This window comes from Fusarium proliferatum (assembly GCF_900067095.1).
Source record: "Fusarium proliferatum ET1 genome assembly, contig: FPRO_scaffold006, whole genome shotgun sequence".
Lineage (NCBI taxonomy): Eukaryota > Fungi > Ascomycota > Sordariomycetes > Hypocreales > Nectriaceae > Fusarium > Fusarium proliferatum.
In genome coordinates, this window is record NW_022194795.1 from 2,973,952 (window position 1) to 2,988,933 (window position 14,982).

At 48.4% G+C, this 14,982-nt stretch overlaps 5 protein-coding genes across 5 annotated transcripts; 2 read left to right on the forward strand and 3 right to left on the reverse strand.

Annotated features, from left to right (window-relative positions):
- Positions 1-106: 106 nt before the first annotated feature.
- Positions 107-2,133, reverse strand: FPRO_10060 (uncharacterized protein; the record flags this gene model as incomplete). Its single annotated transcript, XM_031233520.1, has 6 exons — positions 107-344; positions 401-653; positions 705-1,300; positions 1,350-1,521; positions 1,575-1,814; positions 1,866-2,133. 6 exons carry the CDS (start codon positions 2,131-2,133, stop codon positions 107-109), a joined length of 1,767 nt encoding a protein of 588 aa, XP_031083348.1.
- Positions 2,134-3,331: 1,198 nt separating this feature from the next.
- On the reverse strand, positions 3,332-5,674 carry FPRO_10061 (uncharacterized protein; the record flags this gene model as incomplete). The annotated part of the gene is made up of 2 exons (XM_031233521.1): positions 3,332-5,577; positions 5,611-5,674. 2 exons carry the CDS (start codon positions 5,672-5,674, stop codon positions 3,332-3,334), a joined length of 2,310 nt encoding a protein of 769 aa, XP_031083349.1.
- Positions 5,675-6,415: 741 nt separating this feature from the next.
- On the forward strand, positions 6,416-8,306 carry FPRO_10062 (uncharacterized protein; the record flags this gene model as incomplete). Its single annotated transcript, XM_031233522.1, has 6 exons — positions 6,416-6,431; positions 6,490-6,645; positions 6,698-7,089; positions 7,136-7,748; positions 7,803-7,998; positions 8,045-8,306. 6 exons carry the CDS (start codon positions 6,416-6,418, stop codon positions 8,304-8,306), a joined length of 1,635 nt encoding a protein of 544 aa, XP_031083350.1.
- Positions 8,307-8,609: 303 nt separating this feature from the next.
- Positions 8,610-10,351, reverse strand: FPRO_10063 (uncharacterized protein; the record flags this gene model as incomplete). Its single annotated transcript, XM_031233523.1, has 2 exons — positions 8,610-9,905; positions 9,950-10,351. The coding sequence occupies 2 exons, from the start codon at positions 10,349-10,351 to the stop codon at positions 8,610-8,612; spliced, it is 1,698 nt and encodes a 565-aa protein (XP_031083351.1).
- A 970-nt stretch (positions 10,352-11,321) lies between these two features.
- Positions 11,322-14,549, forward strand: FPRO_10064 (putative argonaute like post-transcriptional gene silencing protein QDE-2; the record flags this gene model as incomplete). Its single annotated transcript, XM_031233524.1, has 4 exons — positions 11,322-11,524; positions 11,586-12,724; positions 12,775-13,022; positions 13,071-14,549. The coding sequence occupies 4 exons, from the start codon at positions 11,322-11,324 to the stop codon at positions 14,547-14,549; spliced, it is 3,069 nt and encodes a 1,022-aa protein (XP_031083352.1).
- Between the last annotated feature and the right edge of the window lie 433 nt (positions 14,550-14,982).

Below are 14,982 nucleotides of genomic sequence, written 5' to 3' on the forward strand. Positions count from 1 at the left end.
AATAATACCCATTTTTACTTTAACCTTGTTCGTATGCAAAATCTCTGTTCATAGACTTGACTCTCCTAGTGCTATCTGATGCTATGACCCCTTCACAAACCACCACTTACGCCTTGATGGAGCCCTCGGAGCTCGGAGCCACAACAGTTGTTCGCTGGCGAAGGTTTCCAGCTTCGTCATGTTCTTCGTCCCATCGAGGAAGGTCAGCATAAGGAACTCTGACCAGTCGGTGGGTGTTGGCTCCGTTGTCATCGACATTGGTGATCTCAGTGCGAATAGCATAGCCCTTCCATTTGGGCAACAGGAACATCCAAACAACATAGTAAAGGGCGCAAACAAGGACACTGAAGATGGCTGTTAGTAACCTGGAAGATATTGATATTCTCAGACTGCTACTCACATTGCAATACCGACGACACAGTATGTGGCATACCAGAAGCTAACATCACCAGCATATGGGCCGCCCTTGGGAGGGTACCAAGGCATGACGAGGATGAAGACCTGGACCAGGAGGTAGAAGATTACAGGAGCATGCCAAGCTCTGAAGTCAGAGCGACCAATACCGGCCTTTGACCGACGACGCCGGAGCACATAGAGACCCAAAACCATGGCAAACCTGAACATGGCATCAGGATATGTACCCAGACTAACAACTATGAAATAGATCAGTATCAGAGAACATCAAGAGGGGTCAGGCTCCTTACCGAAAGTGAAAGCATCGCCAGCTGAAGGCGCAACAATCATGATGAAAGTCAACACCCACTTTAGGACGTAAGGACCAAGTGGAGTACCAAAGGGCTTAGTTGAGACCCAGAAGTTGGTGTAAGGCAGAACGCCCTGTCGACCAATCTCACGAAGCATACGAGCAGATCCAATCAACACAGCAAGAAGGTTGCCAAAGGCACTCAGCAGTACAAGAAAGTTGAGGACATTGGCAGCAGACTTGCTATCACCAAAGAGCTTGGTGAAGAAGACTGATGCGGCAATCTCGCTAGCCTCGGCGAACTCCTCCTTAGGAACGACAGCGAAGTATGCGATGTTGCAGAGCATGTACAACACGGCGACGACAGTGAGCGAGACTGTACCGTTTCGCTTAAGCGTAGGAATAGGGTTCTGGATCTCGTTGACAACGTTGAAGGCGTTCCAGTATCCGGCGTACGAGAAGACGATACTGACGAGGGCACTGGCTAGATCGTTTCCGTTGGGGGTCGCACCGGCGAAGGCGTCGCGAAAGTTATGGCCGGGGTCGGGGATGCGCTTGACGTTGCCGCCGAGGACGACGAGACCTGCAATACTGATGCTGTAGGATGTGTTAGGGGTGAAATGTTTGTAGGAATGGAAGGGCTTACAAGACGAGAGTGAGGATCTTCAACGCGCCGATGAAGTTGACGAGCCAGAGGGAGTACTTGTTATGCGCGATGACAAAGATGACAGCCAGGGTATAAGCTGCGATAGCGACACCTCGCATCTGCCATTCGGAGGGAGTATCGCCGGTCATTCGCCAAAGGTATTTGGATAGAACTATATATGATCAGAACACGAGATATAAAAGGTAAAAGAAGAAATTGACTTACCGACGGCATTGCTACTGCTGAACGACAGAATGACCGACTGGACAGCAAATGTGACAGGGAAGAAGTGCTTAGGCCGAGGATACGCCTGCTCAAGATACACAACCTCTGAACCGCTGCGATTAGGAAAGTAACTCGCTAATTCCAGGTAAACACTGAAACCAGACGCAGCCATGATGAAGCCGATGAACCAGATGATCAGCGCCAGGCCGACAGACCCAGCACGGTTAAGAATACTCGAAGCTGCACATCATTAGTCGCTTATACCCCTCTTGCGTAATGTAGAATACGTACGAGTAGAAAAGATACCAGTTCCAATCATCATGTTAACATTGAGGAAGATAACCGTAAGCCAACCGACGTTGTATCCAAGCGGCGAGTGCGATTCAACAGGTGCACCGACGGCTTCTTGGTACGAAGGTTTAGAGCCATTGCCGCCCTTGACGCGTGTGTACGCGAGATCGCCCTCGTGAATGACCGAAGGCTCAGAGTCGCTGGCCTCAGGGTCCGCCGAGACGGTAGCCGTGGTTTTCTGGCTTTCAAAAAAGTTTGAGAAGCCCATTGCGCCGGATTCGCGATTGACAAGAGGGATAACCAGCAGAATGCGATCACTCGCGAAAATTGACCGATATAAAGATATTGGTATGCCGATGAGGGGAAGTAAAACGTGCGACGAGAGATTGAGCTATATAAACATGGATCGTCTGTGCGACCGTGGTGCAGGATGACACAATTCTTGGGGATCTTGACATGACTGCACCAAGACTCGGGCTCCCCGTTGGAAATCCCACCCTGTAAATCCGAATAGTCGTATGCTTAAAAGAACATCCACTCAAGAGGCAGGATCTCCGCGCGGGATGAGCCTTGTTTGCGGACTTGGGTAACTGTTGGTGGCGAGGAATGGGTTGGTCTGGACGGGGGTTGTATAACGTTGTAGTGCATTGTGTCACTTCGGCAGCAGGGGAGGGAACTTGGTAAGCATTTTCTTGAATTTTGAAGTGCGAATTTGTTAATCTAGATAAGGGAGCTGTACAGGACGAGTACGCTAAATGCCATACAACGACCAGCCATCCTGCCGTGTATCGAGGTGGATGTCCAACCCAGCGATTCTTACGACCTCACCAATAAATCCTCCAGGATCTCCATCAACACTCTCCATTCTCCTCCACAAATTCGCCGAACTCCAAGTCAATCCTCCCAGCTTTAAACAAACACCTTAAAACTACCGGCGCCTCCCCGACTCAACCCTCCATTTCAGGAAACACATCGTCTGTTCAGACCAATGAAACCACTCACAATTCCCGTTTCGCAATAACGGGGATGTGATTGTCTCATACGCAAAACAAGTGGGATACCCGATAATATCTGATAACGACATCGACTGTCGTGATAGCGAATCTATAATTGTTGCTCGATTGGGTTTAGTCTCGGAAAGGATCGATAGGCCGCGGCTGCGGGAGGCGAACCGGGCCCGCTGAAGCAAGCAGGGAGGTTTGTCCGCGGGGCCTTATTGGCGAGGAGCTTGTACTGTTTGGCTCGTTCTCCAAGGCCAAGCTTTTGTGCTAGTGATTTGGATGCTGACTTAGTGGGGGTTATGGTGTGCGGCGGGACCTTCGCCTACAATGCCCAGAATGGCGAAAGGAGTCTATGCTCGCTAGTGCACTGAGAAGATTTCTGTATTGAGACTCTGGACCAAGCTACATCCCATCATTACATTCTCAACATTGAGATGACTTCTCATGTTCCCCGAGTTCCAAAATTTATACTGAAGTGATAATACATACAGAACACTTATCACGTCGGTCTGAACTCACCTTTGCGACTTCTGTATTCACCATGCAACACCTAATACATTGCTTGCCCTGTAGCCTACATAATAAGGACACTGGCCTCTCATCGACCACATTGACGGATGTCGGAAGATAATGTTGTGTAAGAGCAATCCATACTGAAACATCGTTTGTAGACAATACTCGCATGATAGGGAGACATGTCGTCCGCCAATCTGGTGTCGGAAGAAGATACCCTTCGCCTTCGACAAGAAGAGATTGGAACCCATTGAGCGACTCACACGTCTTGCCCTCACAACTTGCAGCCGTGAAAGCATAGTTGAGCCACTCCCAAATTTCTGCAGCCCCTACCGAGAAACGTCGGCCTGGGAATGCTGGGGTTGAAACCCGGTAGATGGCAGAAAGCCTGGCGCTTTCTGGAAACACCTCCTCAATAATGAGTTCGGCATCGAGACCATGACTCGAACTATCAGCTAGGTCGTCATACGTCGTTATAGCCGTCATGGAGAGTGCATCGTAGCCACTGGACTTGCCGGTAGAAGTCTTTTCTGGGTTTTGATCATATACCATGTCGTACATAAAGTTGTTCCATGCGATCTTACCAGGAACAACGGTCAGGAGACATGCTCTCTGAGGGTCAGATGTGATCTCCGTCACAGGATTGAGATAGAAACAAAGCCCACTGTGCGAAACTGCAACGACAGAGTGACTGCCCCAAACTCTATCATGTTGTCGTCCCGTGAAAAGTATCTGGGCCAACACCAGAGTATGCTTAGGCCAGTATCCAAGTAAGTCGATGCCAGCCAGGTCGTTGTCCGTGTCTCTTAGGCCGGTAGTAAACTTTTTCTGAAGCCAGTATAGGCTCTCTAAACCAGAGCGTGTCGGCTGTACTCCAAGATGTTGTTGCATGTTGATAGTCGACATAACTCTGACGAGGGTACAAATAGTGAGTATCAATGTGGGCAAGCAGAAGTCGGTGTACTGTCTCTCATTATCCGCATATGGGCGGCAGTCCATGCATGAACATAGCTGACCCAAGGAAGTAAAAGATTGAGTAAACCGTTTCGCAGCGTCTAAGTATCCTTTGTTCATAGCCTCCTCCATCGCCTGGTGTAATACTGGGTTCTGTCCAAGCTCTGGAAGAAGGCGACGAGCTAGTAGATGAAAACCCCTCCCATAGCTGGATTCTGATATTGGCGAAGAACCCTCTGCCGTTAAAGGTTTCGAATGGCCCTCGCCATCTCTCAAGAAAGCCAGAAATATGCGCGCGGCAGAGCCCAAGCAAGCCCCAGCGCTCCGAGCTTGAGTCTGCAGAAGGAACCTCATAGGGCCACCAAAAGTATCAACCAGACAGGTCTCCCATGAAACTCGGCCACAGGAAATGATATATGTATCTTCCGAATGACCGAATAGTCCCTCCCCGGTAGGAATAACATAGCACTTTCTGTTAACTCGAAGCAACTCGCTTGAATGCCCTCGATAATAAGTGATGATAAGCTGAGAATCTGAAGAGGATTCACTTCGAGTGCCGTCAGGTCGATAGATAATCGTGCCATTCTGGTCTTGGACCTCCACTCGGAGGTCCAGAAGCCAATGGGCTATAGAGGCAATCCAAGCGCAACCTGCTCCACCCGACACGAAAAGACGGTCGAGGCGTCCCGCCGAGACTTCAAAGACTTCTTTCAACACTAAGGCAATGTCTTTTGGTGATCCTGAACCCTGTCGGCAAGTTTGGCCGTCTACCAGGCAAAGCTTCGTAAGACCATGTAATACCAAGCCAAACTCCGACGAGGCGAGCAGCCCCCCTGAAGATTCAACTAGAGCGACCCACTGCATCAACGTAGGGGTAAGCTCAGCCGGCGGATTATATAGAAGGAAAAGCTCTCTTATAACCCTTGCAGCGTCAATTGTGGAGAATCCCTCTGTCAAGCAGGCACAGATTCCAAGACAGTTCAGGCCTTCTTTAGACTCCTGCATACTCCATATGATATGCTTCACCCCGAAACCAAACCATAGCGCTTTCCCAAAAGACGGGAAAGCACCGAGTCTATCGAGGGCTCGGTGGAGACGCAATTCACCATTTGGACCCAGCTTGACGTTGGAAAAGATTGCCCTGGCAGCGCAGAGAGTGAATCCTTCGATACCAGCTTGTGATAATCGTGATAGTACGTCGACAGAGAATGTGATGCTCCCACTCAGTACGCTGGTCCAGTCTACTGTACCTTGCTGTTAGAACCCAACGGCAGTACTGGGCTGTCCGTCTTGAGACATGAGGGAAGCTGACTGGTCCGAGTTTCCGCGTGAAGAGGCCATGGTGATTCTCAGCCGCCAACGACTGATAGTTCTATCCCTTTCTTGTTTTCTGCTATGACCTGAGGCTTCAAATTTGTTCTGAACACTTGAGTTGGTGGTTGTAATGATATTTTGAGAGGTAGTCTTAGCGATAGAATTGCAAAGCTGAAAGCATTTCGGAAGCAGAAAGATAACCACATTAAGGTGACCAGAGCGGGGAAATGTGATTTAGGCATCAATATGTAAGTTAATTATCACCAAGAGGCGTCCAATTGAAAGCTCCTAAATGCAAGCTGGCGGAGTGATGTGATATCTAAGCCTGCTTTTGGGCTTTCGGCTGAACCAATACCTGCACGTCGTTAGCTTGCCCCGAGTACACGAAAACTCTGCTGAGACTCAAATAATGCTAATGCCGTCTAAAACGAAACGCCAATAACGGCTATTTATTCTTACCGGTTGATTAGATATTTGTGATCAATGGAAGGAATTATTTACACATGATGCTGTATCCAAATTCAACCTAGCGTCGATTGATTACCATTTCGGGAATGTATCGGCGATGATTTGCCAACCCCGCCCTCCACGTCAAATCTCGGCGATTCCTACTCTCTTCTTCTATGCTGGAGATAGATAGGTCACTAGTCAAGCAGTATCGACATGCAGGTACCTAAAAACCCTTGTACAGAATGCAAAAGTAAGTAAGAAGTCCAGTACAAAGCCGCATGACTAACGCATATTTCCCATTTTAGGCAAACACCTCAAATGTCTGTCTGCTTCCGTCAACAGAACTCAGAAACCATGAAAAACCGAGCTCAAAGTCTAACGTGAGGTCCTAGGTGCTGGTGATGATGCTGTATGCGCACGATGTCTCAAGAAAGGGCTAGAGTGTGTCCGGCTGGGACGCAATCGACAGTTCAGAGATGGCTCATCGGCAAAGTACGACGCCAAGTTCTCAGGGTCGCAGAATTGGGTCAACAGTAGTGCCAAAGAGTGTAAGTGCCCGTTATATGAGAATCCCAGAAAAAGTAGCTAACTGTTGAAAAGTTCGTCTTCAAACAAGTTCGCGGCGAGCCACACAGAGAATCGCTTTAGCCGATGAAGGTTCACCATCATCAACAAACATCGCAAGCCGCCCGGCATTAAACAACGACAAAACATCAGGCAGGACACTAGACTTTGCACTAGGAGATTCAACATATTTCAATTCGACAGTTCCAGAAAGTCTATCCACTTCCCGTGGCGGGCACCCTCAGGCTTCAGCCCTGCCAGCCTTTCAAACTCAACCGTCCCAGCACCCACTAGCACTATCTCAACGCGGTCCTTCTTGGGGCGGCCTACTGCATGCGTTAGAACCACCTCATCAACGAGACTTGCCCTTGGAAGGTGTCCAAGAAGCGTGTCTCTTACGATATTTCATAGAAGAGTTGTCCCATTGGGTGAGTTCGGTATCACTGAGTCGGAATGCCGATACTGACCGTCTAGTTCGATCTGGTTGATCCGCAGCGAAGATACCAACTGGTTGTTCCGGAACGAGCCAGGCGATATCCCCCTTTACTAAATGCCATATTAGCAATGTCCGCACGACATTTATGCCGTGTTGAAAAGTACAAGACACCTCGAGGAATCGTATATCGCGGCCAGCCATTACCGAATCTTAGTTCACACTCAGCAGTTGAGTATATGCTTAAGTGTATACCAGTCCTCAAAGACTTTCACACTACACAGGACGGAGAGACCCGAGAACTCATCGTGACAACGGCTGTGATTCTACGTCACTTTGAGGAGTTAGATGATGAAGATGAAGATCCTGCTCTCGATACTCGCCCAGATGAGGGTGTAAACTTCCTTGCGATCTTGAACGCTGTTCTACGAAGTCTCACCTCGGATGATCTTGCTAACCGCCGAGAACTGCTTATTGCATCTTACTGGGTTGCTTTGCGGCAAGAAGTCTACTATGCTCTTCGGGAAGGATATCCAGCTCAAATGGTCGATCCACCTGCTGAGTGGTCGGATATATCTCCAGCGAATAGAATCGTCTTCCACACGAGTCAAGTCACAAAATGGTTATTTGGCGACAAGCCGGAGAGTGGATGGCGTGAGTGTTCTCTTGCTTCTTATAGGGTCCAAGTGCTAATGGCTTGACGGGTAGGCAAGCTTAAAGAACAGGAGGAATACCTTGAGCAGTATGTGACCGGCCGCTTCGAACCAATTCTTCATCAACCACCAGACCGAGTTCTAGGAGAGGTGTTCCCAACGATGTGGTATGCTTCAGCGATCGCGCTCACAGGCATGCAACACATGATGATAGCAAAGATGATTCTCATCGCAGAGTCACCTCTTCTCTCGTAAGCCCTCCAACGCCCGAGCCCATGCTTACACTAATCCCTCTAGACAAGCCGAGGATGTACGCACCGCATATCGCAAAGCTGAAGGCGAAGTGCGAAACCTAGTCCTTCAAGTCTGCGGCACTGCCGTCCAACATCCCGATACCCAGCCAGGTCTCGTAAATGCCATCCTAGCTATTCAAATGTACGGGAGCTACTTCACCGATTCATGGGAACAAGAGGCACTTAAGAAGACGGTTCAGATGTTTAAGGATTGCCAGGCTTGGCCGTTACCCAAAGCTTTGAGAGAGCGATATTATAAGTCATAGCGAGTTTTATTAAGTCTCATGGGTTCAATTGAAGAAACCATGTTGTATTTGCTGGTCTTATGCTACATGTTTTGTTATATTGATACAACCTTAGTACTATGTTAGAATGATTTTGTTATGCACACTACGGTACCACTTGGTATTCCTGAACCTTAATTAGTTAACCTAAACTTACTTAAAACATGGCAATAAATTCCATAAAGTATAATAACCGACTTCAATTCTTTAATACCAATTATCTTCAAACTCCCGAGCGTGACCCAGCCCCCAAATCCAGCCTTGGAAATTGTCCTATAACCTGTTCTATTGCAACACGATAGTCTTCTTCTCGAGATCCTTCTGCCAGATACAATCGCAGGGATTAGATATTGGTGCCCGGGTCATCCATCTTCCACTTTTGTCTTTGTACATAGTTAGCTTTGCTGGTGCTTTTCTAGCTTTATTACTAGACTCGAACCCGCCCCGTATGTTAACCATTCCAACTCGTTCGTACAGATCACCCTTTTCCCTCAACACCAGTATGATAAGGTTGTGTTTCTGCGAACTGACCCCAAACTCCAGCACCATGATTGGAAGCTTGAGTTGGAAAATGCCCGTCCGTGCTTCGTTATCCAAGTATAGGAACGAGTAGCACGTAATATCGGTTGTTAACGGAAGTATAGCCCAAGGGCCATCCTGCACCACCGTTTGACTGAACATCATGTTTGGAAGAGTTGTCTCTGAACCCCATTTAATGAGTTCGAACGACATCATTGTCATCATCCCTTCTAGTTGAATGACGGGTTTCATGAGTTGTGAAAGGTTCGTGTTGTACGCCGTCTTGAAATCATCGAGAGAGACTGAACATTCATCTTCCCTGAGCAATCGAAGGTCATGGTCCGGAGTATCATAGCTGGTCATCGTGATTTCGCCTTTCCAACCAGTCCAAGACCAGCTAGGGAAATCGGCCTTTCTAGCTCCAGGCTTGACATGGTACCAAGCATTAATCATCCAACGCCAACCCTTCTTTTTACGAATAAGCGGGTTTCCTAGGAAGTGGAAATATCCCTCTTCTCTGTGACAGGCGTTCAGAACCCCTGAAAAAGCATCTAGAGCATCTCTGTCATGCCTAAGGTTTCTCTTACTAAACTCCATTAAATGCGTCCCAATTTCCTTAAGAGGCAGAAAAAGAGGCTCAGTATCCTTAAGGATGGGCTTTTTCTTCGTATTGGGGATATCAAGTCTGTGCAAGACATCCATGGGAATAGCAAATGATTCGAGACACGTCATATTATTGCACTGAAATAGGACTTGCTCATTGGTGAAAAAGATTCGCCTGTGTGATAGAATGCCTTCCTGATATGTCCAACCACGAGAACCCCATATACTGGACTGGATCTTTTCTGCGGGAGGTGTACCGACGTAGGTGAGCTTTACGCCATCAACCTCTACGCATCGTTGTTTTGGGCTGGATATGCGAGGGAAAGTTATGCCGGCCAAGCCGGAATTGCAGTTTGTTCCAGCGGCGTCGATAATCGTGAAAATTGCTCGGGAATATATCGCATCCATCTTGTTTATCTGTTCTTGCTTATTGGGGTCTTCGGGGTCTTGATTGATGCACTGCAAAGTATTAGCTCCTGTCATTCTATATTCATCCAACCTACAAGCCGATCGACCCATAAATATTCGCAGTTGAGTTGACGAGCTACCTTGATGCTGTCCTTGACGACTTGGGGAAATTCGTCTTCTATATTGCCCCAGACGTATGACAATGCAGCATATTCGCAATCGCCACCCACGGATACAACAGTTGGTTTCTTGCGGTTGATATCTTCTGGCTCCCTGCAGTCGATGACTTTAAAGTTTGGTGGTAGAGTGAATTTGTCTGGTTTGCAGTGCTGCAGGTGATTTTTGTTGCAGTATTTGATCCAGTACTTGATCTGCTGAAAATCGATTGTCTCATGGTTGAAGCGTCGGAGTTCAGGGATAGGAGATGCTTCAGGTGATGGTTCAACTGCTATAACGTGGCCCATATGCCTTCGCCTATCAGGGCGTGGCTCATTCATTTCCGAGTCAATAAATAGTAGGCTCGTGTCTGGTCGTAAAGGATGTTCGTAAGCATAGCGATTTGTGAAAAGCTTGCTCAAAGGGACTGCCCGTAGGGAGCATGTTGAAGTGTCTAGAGCCGACGGTTTCAGTAAAGCGAATAGCTGACAAACCTCACAGGCAGATGACTGCAGCTCCTCGTGCGAGTCATTGACTGCGATATTGAACTCGTCCCTTTGTTGGTAATTGCCTGATTTCTGGGCTATTAATGGCCATCTGATGGCACTGCATCGTGAACAAATATGCACTGCCATTGATTGCCCTCAGCCGAATACTGAGCTAGTGATTTGCTGTTACGCAAGGAAGGCCTGCTTTATCCAATGCTGTGAATTAATGGTGTCGGAGTTTAAGGACTGTCATGAATCTGTAACTTAGAATAGGCCTTGAAACAGAAATATTACGCGAGACAAGAAGTTACAGAAGGTAGGATTGAAAGTGCGGCCTGATAAAAGGAGGGGAAGATAAAGCTGAGCCAATAACATATGGTGGTCAGAATGCAGTGATGCCTAATAAGTAAACATCTATAACATGCCTGCTTGATAAGCATGTGGCCCAGACAAATATGTGCCTTAAAAGTCCCTACTCAAGAGTGTAAACGAGAAACCCGCCGCAGCTAAACTACATTTGCGACAGGCGAGTAGGGAATTCAACTCCAGTGTGACTACAAAACTGCACCAACTAAAGTACGGTTGGAGAATAAACCAGATAGTCTGGGCACCGTGGCCTGCTGTTTGGGCATTGGCAAAGAGGGGTTGAACTTACGTCAGAGCGACTCAGCTGTTGGCCAACCTGCTTCAGGCCACAGCCACTACACGGAATAGCAGTCACTCAATACCCCGCATCGCTGCTTCTCATTCAATCTCCTTCGACATCTTCCGGATCACTTGCTTCTATATCTCGCTTGGTGTCCCAGCTCAACCAGTTAATACCATGTCTAGCGGGAACAGAGGTGGTGGAGATCGTGGAAGTCGGGGAAGAGGCGGGGGAAGAGGTGGCCGCGGCACCTATGGAGGTTGGGGGGGCCGCGGCACTTTTCGAGGCGATACAGGCAGTAGTAGAGGACAAGCTGGAGATGGAAGAGGAGGATATGGAAGGCAGACTGGCGGTGGTCAGCAGACTATCCAGATCTTTCCGTAAGAACCATACGGACCAAAGTCAAGATTGTACCTGATGCTAATTGTGTCGATGCTATAGCAACTCCCAAGGCCTAAACTCACAGGTTGCAAACGTCGAAGATACATTACACCCAGCGACAAAAAGCAAGCTCGATCTTAATAGCCTAGCGCTAACCGAAGGCTTTCCTAGCCGTCCAGGATATGGCACTAGGGGTACCAAGGTTGAACTTACGGCCAACTACGTCGAATTATTGCCGCCGTCGAACTTGACCTTGCATCGATACGATATCCAGATCAGCCCTGCAGCTGCGGGCAAGAAACATTTCCGGGTTGTGCAGCTACTACTCCAAGCGCCGGAATTCGCAGCCCAACAGGGCGACATGGCAACGGACTTCAGGTCTGCTCTTGTCTCCAAAACCAAGTTTTCGCAGGACGAGGTCCTCGTTGAGGTCCCCTATCGCTCAGAAGGCGAAGACGAACCGACTGCTAGGGCTACCGTATACAAAGTTCGTGTCCAATATACGAAAACTTTAGACGTCGGCGAGTTGGTCAATTACTTGAACTCAACCAGCCTCAACCAGTCATTGGTAGATAAGCAGGAGTTGACGCAGGCTCTGAATATCTTTTTGAACCACTATGCCAAATCGGCAAAGAATCTCGTCACAATTGGATCGACAAAGTCCTTTTCTCTCAGCAGTGAAGCAGCCAGAGGAGACATCGGCTCTGGTTTGGAAATCATTCGAGGCTTCTTTTCGAGCGTGCGTGTAGCGACTTGTCGCATTCTTGTCAACATCAACGTGAGCCATGGAGCATTTTACCAGGCTGTTCCTTTGCCGGCGCTCATGAAAGGTTACGGACTGCACAGCACCGTCATGTTGGAAAGGTTTCTCAAATTGGTTCGCATACAGACAACGCATCTTCCCGAGAAGCGTAACAAAGCGAATGAAGTCATTCCCCGTGTCAAAACTATCTTCGGGCTTGCTAGGAAGGACGATGGACATGGCTTGGCCCACCCACCGCGTGTTAGACAGCATGGGGCTGGTGCCAAAGATGTGGAGTTCTGGCTCGATGGTGAAGCCAGCTCTACCGGCGTACCTAAGCCGGTAGCCAAGGGAGGCGCGAAAGGGAAGGGCAAAGGGAAGGGTAAGGCTCAGGCAGAGAGCTCAGCAGCCTCTACCTCTGGGAAGTATATCACTGTGTTTGACTTTTTCAGAATAAGTTATTCTCACTCTTCATGACTCCATAAAGCTTCACTGACCGTGACGCAGCATACAATCTAGTTCTACAAAATCCTCAACTTCCGTTGGTTAACTGTGGCAACAGAGGCAATCCGATGTATCTCCCAGCAGAGGTCTGCATTGTCCTCCCAGGTCAGCCCTCCAAGTCGAAACTCAGCGTCAACCAAGCGCAACAGATGATTCGCCACGCTGTTCGAAAGCCGTGGGAAAATGCGAACTCCATTTATAATGAAGGTTTGAAGACTGTTGGTCTCGATGAGAACACCAACATACTTTTGGTGCGCTTTCTCTTCAAATTTTGTATATTACTTGCTAATGGTGTTCAGCGTTCTTTCGGCCTAAAGATTGCACCGGGACTCATCAAAGTTCCAGGTCGCATCCTTTTTGGCCCAAAGGTTATCTACAAGAACAACAAGGCCGCTGATCTCCGCTTCGGTAGTTGGAACATGTTGGATATTCGATTTAACATTGGCGCGTCACTTGCTAAATGGTCATACCTGGTGATCTCTATTCCTGGGATGCACGACTCGTTCGACCAGCAAAGCTCGCGGGCCGTTATGAATGAGTTCCATACCGCTCTACAGAAAATTGGCGTCAACGCAGCTCAGCCATTTCCAGGTCAACGCCTCCAACTTCAACATCAAGACGATCCCGCGCTCGGTCCAACTTTAGAACGTGCCGCTCGAGCTTTAGATCTGCTTTTCATCATCCTGCCCGGAGCAAACATGCCAATATACAAGCGCATCAAGACGATGGCCGACAAGAGCTACGGCATCCACACTATCTGCTCGGTGGGTTCCAAACTAGCAAAAGACCGGGGTCGCGACCAATATATGAACAATGTCGCTTTGAAGTTCAATCTCAAGCTTGGCGGCATCAATCAGAGGGTGGAGAACAAGAATCTCGGCATCATCGACCAGGACAAGACAATGGTTGTCGGCATCGACGTCACGCATCCCTCACCTGGCTCGTCTTCCAACGCGCCTTCTGTCTCCGCAATGGTGTCTTCCATTGACAAGTTCCTAGGTCAATGGCCCGCAACTTTGCGCATACAGCGCGCGAGACAAGAGAACGTGGACGATCTCACAGAGATGCTTAAATCTCGTCTTGGCCTCTGGAAAACAAAGGGCAAACACGCCACTTTCCCGGAGAATATTCTCATATACCGCGATGGAGTCTCCGAAGGCCAATATGACATGGTTCTCTCGCAAGAGCTTCCTCAACTCCGCCGCGCATGCGAGCAGATGTACCCAGCAGCTGATACCAAAAAAGGCCTTCCGCGCTTCACTATTATAGTCTGTGGCAAGAGACACAAAACGAGATTCTATCCCACCACCGAGAAAGACTGCGATAGATCCGGCAATACTAAACCTGGTACCGTCGTCGACCGCGGAGTGACTGAAGCGCGGAACTGGGATTTCTTCCTGCAGGCCCACGCTGCACTTCAAGGGACCGCACGCCCATGTCACTACTACATCGTGCATGATGAGATATTCCGGCAGATTTATGCGAAGTCGATTCCGCCTCCATTTCAGACCATCGCCGATATCGTAGAGGATCTCACACACAATATGTGCTACCTGTTCGGCCGCGCCACCAAGGCTGTTAGTCTATGCCCCCCAGCGTACTATGCTGATATCGCGTGCGAGCGCGCGCGGTGCTATTTGGCTAGTCTTTTTGACACGCCGTCGCCAAGTGCAGCCCCGTCCGTTACTGGAACTTCGGCAGCTGGAGGAACCGGGCAGCTAGGTCCTGATGATGTACAAATTCATCAAAAGCTGAGAGATACGATGTTCTATATCTAGTTTAAATATCGAGAATGCAAAAATGGTCGTTTTTTCTATATTTAATGGCACACTATGCATATGCCTCTATGCGGCAGGCCTAGTAGCTCTAATATTCATAGCATCTTATTTTCATAAACCTTAAGCTCCTGAATATCATATAATTCTTTTACAGCCTACCTATAACTAGCAAAATTCTAAAAACAAAACCCCCTTAGCGTTTAATAGATTTGTATTAAATCACACTACTGATCATCTTTACTCATTCTGCCTGTATGCAAGTTGAGTTGTAGAGTATTGGATGTCTGTTTTGATGTTATAATGATGGATTACTCCGACATCTACGTTGAGGCCAAAGAACTAAATGCGGCAATCCTTAGCGCAGTCGCCGAGTTCTGCCAAATAAAGCTAGCTTCAATGGCTTGATTACCTAATTAGCCAGCTACCACCGCAG